This window comes from Ovis aries, chromosome X, assembly GCF_016772045.2.
Source record: "Ovis aries strain OAR_USU_Benz2616 breed Rambouillet chromosome X, ARS-UI_Ramb_v3.0, whole genome shotgun sequence".
NCBI classification, from domain to species: domain Eukaryota; kingdom Metazoa; phylum Chordata; class Mammalia; order Artiodactyla; family Bovidae; genus Ovis; species Ovis aries.
The window spans coordinates 44044505-44057707 of NC_056080.1; the positions used below are offsets into that span (position 1 = coordinate 44044505).

General features: G+C 36.6%; 1 protein-coding gene across 22 annotated transcripts in view; it reads left to right on the forward strand.

The window, feature by feature from the left end:
* Positions 1-13203, forward strand: part of KDM6A (lysine demethylase 6A) — a 181268-nt gene that overhangs the window by 90622 nt on the left and 77443 nt on the right. For all 22 annotated transcript variants that reach the window (XM_027963010.3, XM_027963012.3, XM_027963011.3 and 19 more), the window contains exon 6: positions 4091-4211. In XM_027963010.3, coding sequence (XP_027818811.1) covers positions 4091-4211 — 121 coding nt within the window. The remainder of the gene's footprint in view (positions 1-4090; positions 4212-13203) is intronic.

Genomic DNA, 13203 nt, shown 5'->3' on the forward strand with positions numbered 1-13203 from the left:
TTTGGTGAGATATGAGTGTATTAAAATGATGACCAAAATTAGTCTGAGTTGTACCTGTTTTCTCCACACAGCACTCTCCCCCTCCTAACACACAAACGCATTCTTTTTTCTGTTTCTTCTCTCACCCCCAAGGGGTGGAAGCAACACATAGGAGAGAAAGATGGGAAAAGTTCAGAAAAGGAAATGAAAATGAACTTAGATCTATTTTGTTAGCTCAGGGGAACTCTAATCAGTAAAGAGACTATGGAACATCCCTTCCCACCCTCTCAACAAGTCCAGTTTGCCAACTATGAAAGTGATGACACCAGTAAACAGATACTAGACATTTTCCTGTAATGTGTAGAGTATTTGAAAATAAAAGAGGAATGTAGACCTCAGGGAATAGACCACTTGGAAAAACTGGAGATAGTATACTGGTAAGTAGAGAATAAAATGATTTGATTTATAGAGTGGCCCTGACTGCTGGTTAATACTAAGCGAAAAAAAAAAAGGTATTAAGTTCGGGTGGTGAATCTTAAAGGTAATATTGGATTTAGAGTGAAGCAGAAGAATGAAAATATTTCAGGTCAGGAGACTATCCTCAGGAGAAGCAGTGAAAGCAAGAGGGTTAATATTTGCATGAAGGAGTTCCTGAGATGTGCCAGCTCACATTTGAAGAGGAGCAGTGTTAAGGCATGACTGGGAGTGGGTATAACTGCTCACAGACCTTAAATGCTACATGGAGATTTGACTTGAGTATCATGGTTATTAGTAGGCAGTCAGAGGAGCCACATATTTGAAGAAGCATAGGTAAGCCAGAGCAGAGCAAGGAGAGTCTTTAAGGAGTCTGTTTCAGTTATCTGCTAATGAGATATTGAAGATTGAGTCTGCAAGTGTTGAATTCGAGGGAAACTTGGAAACAATGTGGAGAACTTGACGAATAGATATATATTGTTCAACCTTGTCATAGGCACTCGTAATAGTCCTTAAAGAGCAGTAAGGTGTAGCCCCGACTAGTATATTGGAACATGTGTTTTTGCTGATAGGTTAATTAAAAAAAAAAGTTCCCAGTATATTAACCTATATAGGGAACTTGTTAAAATAAACCTATGTTTCTTTGTAGTTGTGTAACATTTCAAACTAAGAACTAAAGGCATGTATGAAATAAAACACATTTATCAAATGTTGGACAAAGGGTGGAAATAGAAACTGAGATAGAGTAGGAAATATTTTTCCTGAAGGGTTGCTATTGATGCTTTGTGTTTTCATTCTTCCCTTTCGCATACATCCTTTCTTGGACTGTTTTTCTTCCTATCTTCTTTTTCTCCTTTAATCCTTTTATCCTTTGCTGCCTTCCACTTCCATTCTCCTTCTTTCATGTATATGTCTCAGGCCTGCCTTGGTTTTTTTGGGGGGGTGGGGTGGGGTGTTTTTGTTTGTTTTGCTTTTTTAAATTTTTACTGGACTATAGTTTATAAGGTTGTGTCAGTTTCATCTGTACAGTGTGTGTGTGTGTGTGTGTGTGTGTGTGTGTGTGTGTGTATACACACGTATACACACATATATCCAGTCTCTCCTGCCTGGATTTTTAATTAGCATGTGTGCACATTGCTTAGTTCTGACCCATTCCATAGGAGTTCTCTGACCCATATCATAAGGTTAATTAGGATTTTATGAAGCATTTATTATTATTATAAAATATGCTTAAAATTGCACACATTTAACTATACATCTTTACATGTTACTTATAAAAATGAACAGAACTGTCCCTTGGGTTGAGAAATAAAAAATTACTATTGCCCTGAAGTGAAAGTGAAAGTCTCTCAGTAGTGTCTGACACTTTGTGACCTCCATGGAATTCTCAAGGCCAGAATACTGGAGTGGGTAGCCTTTCCCTTCTCCAGCGGGTCTTCCCAACCCAGGGATCGAACCCAGGTCTCTCCTGCATTGCAGGTGATTTCTTTACCAGCTGAGCCACAAGGGAAGCCCAAGAATACTCGAGTGGGTAGCCTATCCCTTCTCCAGCGGATCTTCCCGACCCAGAAGCTTCCAAAAGCTGCTGAATTCCTGTTCCCAGTCACATCTTACCTTTTAATTGGTATCATTTACTGCTGCAGTTATTCTTCTCCTAACCTTTTTATGCCCCTCCCCCAACATGTGAGTTGTGTTTCCCCAGCATACACACAAGCTCTCTCACAGGCACACACACACACACACACACACACACACACACACACACATGCACTTGCTTGAGCACACAATCTATTCTATTAGAAAAAGGTGCCTCTAGACATGACCAAGAGAATACAGAGGCTGAAGCTGCACCTTCTCTTATTAGAAAGGTTTGAGAAAAGTACAGAGACCCTCTTAGTATGCAGATGAGTATCTTGAAGTCTGATTGAGAGGAGCAGGAAGCCACCTTTGAATAAGAAAGGTAATTTTCTTTGCATTTTTACATAAATTCTTTCATACCATGTCTTTGACTCCTCTCTTCTGTCTATACACACTAGATAGCAAAATACATAAATAACCCAACCCATTTGAAATGCCGTATAACACAGAGATGCTGAACTCTTTTTCAGGCAGAAGTTATTTAACCAGATGTAAAAAAAAAAATTTATCCCATGGATGGAAGAGCCTGGTAGGCTGTAGTCCATGGGGGGGGGGTGTCGCTGAGGGTCGAACATGACTGAGTGACTTCACTTTCACTTTTCACTTTCATACATTGGAGAAGGAAATGGCAGCCCACTCCAGTGTTCTTGCTTGGAGAATCCCAGGGACAGAGGAGCCTGGTGGGCTGCCGTCTATGGGGTCCACAGAGTTGGACACGACTGAAGTGACATAGCAGCTTAGCAGCAAAGGTATCTGATACCAGACCTATTGCCCCCACTCCTCACAATAAATATTAGTGTTTAGAACCCTTAATATTAAATACACAGTTTTTCTGGAGGTGGAATAGATAGTATACAAGTCAAAATAAAGTTGCTTAAAGACATAGGGCATATTGTTTTGCTCTATTATATGGTATTATATTTTGAAGTTTTATATAAAAGATTGACTTTTATTTTGGAATTATCTAAGATTCCAGGTAGCCTCCTTTAAGATTAAATAAAAGCAATGAATAGTTGATAAAAAAGCTTTGCAAAGCATTTATTAGCCTGTACTTGAGATTAGCGTTAAATCATGTAGAGAGAGATGATTTATGATTCATGTTCCTGTGAGAGAGCGTGTGTGTATGTTGGGGGAACACAACTCATAAAATGATGCCTAAAATACTGTATATCTGATACTATAATTTTCAAAATTCAAATTAGACATACTTTGTCAAGATTTTAATTTCATTTATAAGTACATAGTAACATTCATGTGATCAAATTAAATGATATAAAAATGTATTCAGTGAAAAGTGTTCCTCCTTCATCCTTGTATTAAGTTTTACTGTTCATTAAGACTTTTTATGATAAAATGTGAATTTGGGGTAAAAACAAATCAAGTGACAGAGAGCCCAGAAACAGATCAAGATGTTTGATGTGGACATTTGATTTAGAACAATGTGGCTCTGTAGAGCTGTGGTAAGGATGGTCTTTTCTATGTATCATGTAGGGGCTATCAAATATTTGTATAGAAAAAGATGAAAACATTATATAAAAAATAAAGTACAGATGGATCGCAAACCTAAATATGAAAGAAATAAAAAGTTTCAAAAAAAAAGACTTCATTTTATGGAATAGACTAGAAACAAGATTAATCTCCCTTAAAAACAAAACTATCTACCTGCTCTATCCTCTCTCCCTTAGGAAATTCCAGAAACAGTGAAATCAGTTATTAACATTGAGAATTTTATTAAGCCATAAAATATTATGTGAATAAGAATTAATTCAACTCATCTTCCTTTTTTCTTTTTATATTATACACTTTCACTTACATAAAAAACCCAAGAACCCCTTCCCAGTCTTTTTTTTTTTTTTTAAGCTATCCATTGACATCATTTTTATAAAACTGGCATTTCCTTTAAAACAGAATTGCATAAAACAGAAATTTACTGTGTTACCATGCAAAAATTCATGTAATTGTTAAAAAGTAAAGATGTTTTTTGTCTATGTTCTTTCAGGGCAATTAAAGCATTTCAAGAGGTGCTTTATGTTGATCCCAGCTTTTGTCGAGCCAAGGAAATTCATTTACGGCTTGGGCTTATGTTCAAAGTGAACACAGACTATGAGTCTAGTTTAAAGGTAGGTTGTTGGATTTTATCAAAGATACAGTGTTTCATTTTTTGTGCTTTTGAGGGGGGTTGTCAAATAGAACATTGAGAAATGTTGCAATTTGTATTGGTACTTCAAAAGAAAACTTGAAAATTTAGATGAAAGAACTTTTTTATCAGCTATGAACTGGAAGATGCATATGTTTGGATTTCGGAGTACAAAGTAGTTATGATGCTAAGACATAAGCAAGTAATTATATCAGTAAACTTTTTCTTTTAAAGTTTAAATTGTGGTCCATCATCAGGAAAGGGTGAAGGTTTCAACCTCGATTTGAACATCTGAATCACTCCACTGTTGGTAATGGGTCAGAACCAGCTGCTCAGTGATTCTGTATCTGTGACCCCATCTTTTGACCATTTAACTTGTATGGGTCTCACTAGGTGTCACTAGGCCAACAGAGCATGTCTCATATCTTAAATTATTTTTTAAAAAGTGTGTTCTTTGGTAGTCATTTCAGCTGCTAGTTTGTGAGAATAAACGTTGGGCAAAATAGCACGTCGTTGCTTAAATACTTTACTTTCTGTAGATTTTAACATTTCTCAAGTTTTTCATTGAGTTTCCTGTGCTATTTATGCCATAACTTTAGGTATTACTGGGCTTTTCATGAAAATAGTGCTTCCCTGCTTGACAAAAGTATTGATTTTTGAAAGGATTAGAAGTTCTAGGAAAAGCTTAATTTTTTGTGAGTTTATGGCTATGATGGTTGTTGCCATGTTCTATATATCTCCATTGTATGCTGTCTTCATTCTGAAGGGTCAGGAGGGAGATAAAGAAAGATAATGCTTTACAGTAGGTTGTAATTTGAATTCACTAATAAGGAACTACTGAAATTTTAAAAAATTACTTAGGAATGCCTAATTGCTCTAGAGTTGTAAAGTAGACACTTTAACAAATACCGTTTCTGTCTTTCATGAGTTTATACAGAATAGTGCTGTTGGTATGAAAGAGAGGTATACACCCTAAAACACTAAAATAAGTAGATTGTGAAAGTATTCAGATCACACATTTGTCAAAGGTGAGTACAGTTTGAGGAATAGGCCCTAGGGCAAATGTAAGTAACGTGGAGAAGTTAATCAGTGTTCTTCAAGCTTAGAGCAGCCTGTCTCAAACTGTATTTTGGCATATGAGTGGACTTGAAATGGAAAACAAGTTCAGATATTCCACCTTGCATATTTTGACCTCGTGTTGGACAGTCGCAGTGTATACTAGCAAACCAGATTATTAAAATGACTTATAATACAAAATAAACTTGAGTGTTTTACAGAACTGTCACAGTATGCATATTGTGTGTTGCAGAAGTGTTTTTGGTAGCAGTTTGATAAATGTTGCTTAGGAAATATATTTGAGTGGAAAAAAGTAATCAGATATGTCCCAAATTATGGTATGTGGCTGTCTCTGAATATCAGTACAGTGGTAACTTAAACAATTTTATGGATGCAAAGCTCTCTTTCCATGAAGGTGGCAGTGTTTAAAATCCCCTTTAATCAGGGAAAACTGCTGGGCAGTGTTCCATGACTAATTCAAAGTGTTCTTGCTTACTCATGTTCAACAGAAACCTTCCTGTATACAACTTTTCATTTGTTCAGGTGGGCTGTTTGGAGCCTTTCTTCCATTTATTTAAAATACATGATACCATTCTGATGTTTGTTTCTTTTTTATGAACATAGAAATGAATTTCAGGAGTTCCTGCTATTTTTCTTCAATGAAATAAGGTTTCATTTAATTTTTATCTCATCTTGGCATTGGCTTTTTAAGGCTTCTCTCTCCAGTATTCCTTGTCTATTTGCAGGAGAATTTTAGGCAACATTCGTAGTTGAAGATGTATTTCAGTATATTACTGTAAGTGCTTAACATTTAGTGTAAATGGAGGTAGGAATCAGCAGGAATGATATGGCCCATTCCCCGTAGGTAGCCTCCAAGTTTCCTTCAGTGGACTGTCTAGTACTTTACCTTCATATGGATGGATATGGAGCTTCTGGTGACTTTTTCTACTCCATGAAGTTGTTTCCTAGCACAGTGTGTTCGTATAGATGCTTTGGGCTGCAACCTCAGAAAACTCCCAACTGAAGGTGGTTAAAGTGACAACCAAAAAAATAGCTCAGTAATGTAAAGTCCAGCCTTGAGGATTGGTTGATAGAGCTGATCCAGTGTTTGATTAAAGGTTTATTTTCTTCTTTGTTTTATGTTGGCTCCAGGTTGGTTTCCAGGTGTGATCAAAGTGAAATGATTTCTTTTTCATATTTCATAAAGAAGAGCATTATATCATAACAGTATAGGTGCTTAGTATAGTGCTGGCATATAGTAAGTACTCGTAAATACCTGATTTATTGTGTTGTAGAGGACAAAGATCCTTACTTCTTGTTGATCATTTCAAGAACACTTTGCATCTCATTGGCCAGAATTAGACCACATGGCCATTCTCAGTGATTCCTTATCAAAGATTTGGTTATTCTGTTCTATTCTTTGGATCAGTTATGTCCTGTTTTTGAGCAGAGCTCAATTTCCTAAGTATGCTTTTCCTATCGAATAGAAGAGTGAGGGGTGGGTAAAAAGAGTGTTTTGTTATGGGGGTAGTGCATACAATCTGTCCATTACAGATCCAGTCTTTTCTGCCTCATTTTCTTTCCCTCTCAGGGATAGAGATACAACATATACAGTATGTTTTAGATGGTAAAATATTTAAATAAAATGCAGTTTATTTTCATAATAGATTCCTGCTTTTCACCCACACATGAAATGCATTCCAGGGCCTCCTGTTTTATTTCTATCTCTGGTAATAACTTTTCTCTCAAAATGTACTTCTGAAACAGATTCATTCTGTTTTGGTACCATGTAAATAGCTCTCAGAGCAAGCAAATTTGGTTTTAAAATTTGACCCTGCCACTAAACTAATTGTGTGACTTTGGGCAAGATGCCTAACTTTTCTGATGCTCTTTCTGTGTGTGTGTGTGTGCTTAGTTGCTCAGTTGTGTCCGACTTTTGCAACCCCACAGACTGTAGCCTGCCAGGCTCTCCTGTCCGTAGGATTCTCCAGGCAAGAATACTGGAGTGGGTTGCCATTTCGTTCTCCAGGGGATCTTCCCGACCCAGGAATCGAACCTGGGTCTCCTGCGTTGCAGGCAGATTCTTTACCGACTGAGCTACTAGGGAATCCCCTGTCTGTCTGTAAAACTGGAATAACTACCTACTCCACAAGATAGTTACAAAGATTAAACAATATATATATCAAAGTCTCTGACAAATAAGTTTTTTCAGCCCTTCTATTTTAGTTCTCAGTTTTACCATATCTAAAACTCTGATTTGGGGCCAGTATTAGACATTGTTTGTATGAAATCCATTTTCTTGTCCTAAATTTTAATACTTGTATTTTTGTCATACTGCCCACCCTCAGAAATATGAAGTTAATGCCCAACTTACTTTTCAACTAGTGGTGTGATTTTTCCTTTAAGTTGGTCAGTAAAGATTTCATATGTTTAGTTGAGTGATGGAGGTACCTGTTCTTAGTTTATTAACTAGTATTATCTGAACCAGAGTCCGTTTCAGGGTGACATTTCTATGTGATGCTGTATGGCTTTTCTGCTTCATATAATACACCCTCAGGTGGGATTAGTTGCCTATTTACCTCCATATAATTAATTCAGAATTTTATTTCATTACTTTTTAATGATATTAATGATAATTGCTTACATTTGTTATGTATTTGAGGCAGCGTGCTACTGTTGCTTCAGAAAAGCATGCCAGTTTTGACAAGTAGTTTTATATGATGCTTCTAGTTTTTACATCTTGGCAGACTATTAAAATTATTTCCTTCATATGAAGCTAATAAGTGTAAAATAGGATGTAGTATCACCCATATTCTTTGGTCAGTTAATGCATCTATTTTAATTTAACAAAGATCATATAAAAATTCTCCCTGATATTTAGATATTTAATTTCCCCTGAAATAATGGCAGCATTCAATTTTTTTTTTAAAGGTAGATAAAGAAGGTGGCTTTTTTTAAATGGGAACTTGTGGATAGTTGACTGGGATACCAGTCTAAGTCCCCTTATAATTTGGTATTTGAAGATGATAAGTGCTGATTGAAGGGAATAATATGAAGGGATTAAGAAGACGAGAATTACAAGAGGTGATTCAAAGGAAATGGGTTGAACTCAAATGAGACTTGTGTGTTAGCTTGGCATTATACCAGGTGCTTAGTGTTTCTTGAATGGATAGCTTAATGAAATGAAAGAGGCGATAAAATGACAAAATGCCTCTCATAAGATTGGCTGGAAACATTGGGGAGAAAAGATGAGGCTGATTGTATTTGTCATCTTCTTCTACACAAACTGACAGTGCAGTTTTCTCTAGATGCCCCCTGTTCGCCAGTTCATTCTGCTCTGTCCCTTCTATTATCATACCTCACATGAAACTTCTGAGTCAAATGGCATTTTACTTATTTTTTTGAAAAACACTGTTCTCCAGAAACTGCTTCATTTCCAGGTATCTGATTTGATATCATACTTTAGACTAAGGAATTTTATTGTTATATTTTCTTATTCTAAGAAATTAAGGCGGAAAGAATAAGTCAAGGCATGATGATGTGTATTTCCTTTAAGAAACTACTTTTGGAATCTGTGAAATACCTCCTGTCTTTTACTATTTTACTCATATAAATCATTTTCTTCATTTAATTGAGATACTATGAACTATGTATTATAAAAATATTTGCTTGGAATTTGAATACCAGCTATTAAATTAATTTTAATCAGGCCTTAAGTTTCTAAGATATATCTGTAGTATTTTTTTGTTGAAGCTTTAACTGCATATTTTTATTCATTCAGTTGTCTACAAATAATAAAAGTTGCTGTTATTTCTCTATACCCACTCCTGGCCTGCTTCCTTCAGTTGCTCAATAACTTAACTCTTCTAATTGGTGCTTTGAAAATTTTAGGCTTTTAAAATTGTTAAACTTTTCTATTGAGATAGAATTGACATACAACTTTGAGTAAGTTTAATTTGTACAGTGTGTTGATTTGGTACATTTATATCATCACCATACCATATATCACCATCACCATATATCATCACCACCAATTTGATACATTATCATCATCACTGTGGCATTTCCTAATAACATCTCTGTCATGCCAGATAATTATCTTTTTTTTTATGTGAGAACAATTAAGATCTAGTCTCATAGTAGCTTCAAAGTTTATAGTACAGTATCGTCGATACAGTAATCTCTATACTGTAATCTAGTTATCTGCTAGTTTCACATTTGTACTTTTCACCCACCCCCGTTCCCACTTTGGCAGTGGAATTTGGTTTCTCCCGAATATAATGTCACTGTCTTGGCAGAGAATGGTCACTGCTCTGTGTCTTCTGTCCATTTTTCCTCATTTGTGGACAGGAATCTTTTCCTTGCTCTTTCTTTTTTCTACTGTTCATCAACTTATACTTTACCTTTTAATCTTTTCTGTGTATTATCTGGGGCTTTCCAGCTGGTGCTAGTGATAAAGAACCCACCTGCCAGTGCAGGAGACATAAGAGACAACGGGTTCTATCCCTGGGTCAGGAAGACCCCCTGGAGAAGGAAATGGCAACCCACTCCAGTATTCTTGCCTAGAGAATCCCATGGATAGAGGAGCCTCCATGGGGTTGCATAGAGTCAGACATAACTGAAAGTGACTTAGCACTTTCGCACTGCTTGTGTATTATCTATCTGGTATGAGGTGATCTGCTCACTGGTTTATTTATCCACTAATGCTCTCTCCACTTCAATCTGCTTGCCCAGTTTTATTTTTCCTTTTGATATTTATTTATGCCGAGTTCTATTACATACCTGTAAGTGCAAAGTAGTATAAATAGTAGAAGAATTTCAGTTCCTGAAATACATTTTTGAAAAGGACATGATTGCTCATGGATGTTCAATAACCATCCTTTCTTGATACTGAGTGGTTGGGATAAGCCCAGGTTTCCTGTGTCAGATTTCTCTCCTCAAATATATTTTAACTACAAGAAGTAATTTCTAATCAAAAAACACTTTTTGGTGTTTATGGATGACTACTTAAATTTGTGTTATAAATATTCAGTCTTCAAATGCAGCTTTATGAAACATTCAGTGTATTCAGTGTCACAATTTTTTTAAGCTTATGTTTCTAAACATTTTACAATGCAAATTGTAACATTATCCTTTATAAAATATATATTATGTTAACTTTGTTATTTGTGTGCATGTTAGTCTTATTTTGATTTGAACACAGATTGTATACTAGATTTAAAGAACTTGAAAATTCAGTCAATACATATTCTGATTGTTTCTGTACATAGATTTGACATACACTAAAACCAGTATTTTAAAGCTTCTAATCAGTTGCATCCCTGTACTTTTATAAAATGTGATAAAAAGGAGAAATTTGAGAACTAGGTTGGACACAGTTACAAGAAGAAAGGTGAGCAAGATCTGTAGAAAAAATTGGTTCTCAGGATGGATGCATGGATGGATGGATAAAAAGTAACACATCCTAGAGATCTTAAGGAGTCTTAATAAAGGAGTTAATTTATTGACAAATTCAGTGTGGGTAGAGAGTCCCCATTTGTTGACTTGACTTGCTTTTCTGTTAATAAAGCAGGGGATAAAGAAAGCAACAGGTTTGGGGATTGGGAAATGAAAAGCCTCCAAACGGAAATGGGTCATTTGGGGGAGTATATTGAGTTGGAAGTACCTGAGGGATATCAGATGTTGGTATAGACAGAAGTCTGGAGCCAAAAAGAAGGGCTGGAAATTAGATTTTGAACATCTTCAGTATAAAATGTCTTTTGCCTTACTGTTGGTGTGTGTTTTTTGTTTTTTGGTTTTTTTTTTTTTGGTGAAAGACAGTTTTGGAAGAGACCATATTGGTAAACTTGTAAGAAGGTGCCTCTTTTTTGAGTGAAGATTGCTACGATTCATTAGCTATTGAAAGAAGGAACCTGTTTTTTGAGTGAAGATTGCTAGGATTCATTAGCTATTAGTCATTGGTGCAGTAGAGTTCCTCCTTGAAACTGTTGTAATAATCTTGAATTACAAAGAGAATGAAAGAACTGAGTTTGGGAACTTTTAGGGACTCTCAGTCAGATCAACTTGGCCAAGCATCATGGCTCACAAATGCTACCGAAACTTCAGTTTTAGTTTGGTATCTTATTTTCAGAGACCAAATCCCTAAAGTAATTGTCATCACATTCTAAGGCATTTTCCCTAGTTTAGAAATGAAATTTGTTGTTGTTTTAATTCATACTTTCAGAATTCTGGCAATCTGTAAAAAAAGAAAAAATAATTCGCCTTTGACCTGCAAGAGTACCTGATAAACCTTCCATTCTCCCACTTAAATGGTTCATAAAACCCTGTTTCATAAACGCTATGTAAACAGATATTGTTTCCTCAGCTTGAAGGATCTCTTTTCTTCCCTCATCTATATCTTTTAGACTCTGCTATGGAATTGCCTGTTAAACTTTTATTAGAACATTAATTTCAGTGAGCCTTTTATTCAGTTGCGTAGATGCTGACTCAGTGCTAAAGAATCTAACAATGCAGGAGCTGCAGAAGATGGCGGGTTTGATCCCTGTGTTTGGAAGATCCCCTGGAGGAGGAAATGGCAACCCACCCCAATGTTTTAACTGGTATAATCCCATGGACAGAGGAGCCTAGCGGCCTACAGTCCATGAAGTCCCAAAGAATTGGATGTAGCTGAGAACATACGCACACATAGCCATAACAGAGTGCTTGGCGTAGAGTAAAAACAGGTTGCAAACAAGCAGCATTTGCTTTAATAGACAGCAGTATTGACTACACGTACCTTGTCTATATAGACTGAAGTGAAAGAGGAGAGTGAAAACGTTGGCTTAAAGCTCAACATTCAGAAAACGAAGATCATGGCATCCGGTCCCATCACTTCATGGCAAATAGATGGGGAAACAGTGGAAACAGTGTCAGACTTTATTTTTTGGGGCTCCGAAATCACTGTAGATGGTGACTGCAGCCATGAAATTAAAAGACGCTTACTCCTTGGAAGAAAAGTTATGACCAACCTAGATAGCATATTCAAAAGCGGAGACATTGCCAACAGAGGTCCATCTAGTCAAGGCTATGGTTTTTCCTGTGGTCATGTATGGATGTGAGAGTTGGACTGTGAAGAAGGCTGAGTGCCGAAGAATTGATGCTTTTGAACTGTGGTGTTGGAGAAGACTCCTGAGAGTCCCATGGACTGCAGGGAGATCCAACCAGTCCATTCTGATGGAGATCAACCCTGGGATTTCTTTGGAAGGAATGATGCTAAAGCTGAAGCTCCGGTACTTTGGCCACCTCATACGAAGAGTTGACTCATTGGAAAAGACTCTGATGCTGGGAGGGATTGGGGGCAGGAGAAGAAGGGGACGACAGAGGATGAGATGGCTGGATGGCATCACTGACTTGATGGATGTGAATCTGAGTGAATTCTGGGAGTTGGTGATGGACAGGGAGGCCTGGCGTGCTGCGATTCATGGGGTCTCAAAGAATCGGACACAATTGAACTGAACTGAACTGAAGGCTTTTTGGGGTAAACACACAATTTGCAAGTTTTAAATATTGGCATTTAACCCTGACTGCATTGGAATAAGTTGTAGAGGGTTTTATCTGGTTCATAGGGTATTGTCCTCAACCCACTGATTCAGAACATCTGAGATTGAATCTGGAATCCACACGTTGCTCCAAGTTAATAATTTATACACACAACCATAACTTGTCTATAATGAAAAGTTTTCTCACTGCTTATCTTCAGGTTTGGGAACATAGTTGAAGGGTTCTACAACTGAAAAGATGGTAAGATAATCACAGATTATACAACTAGAAGTAAAACATTTTAAAAGGGAAATAAAGTCTTGAAATTGGTGTTTTATGTGTTACTTACATCAACTTTCATTTCTATCTAGAGAGGAAAATCTAGTTCCTTAGTCTATAGA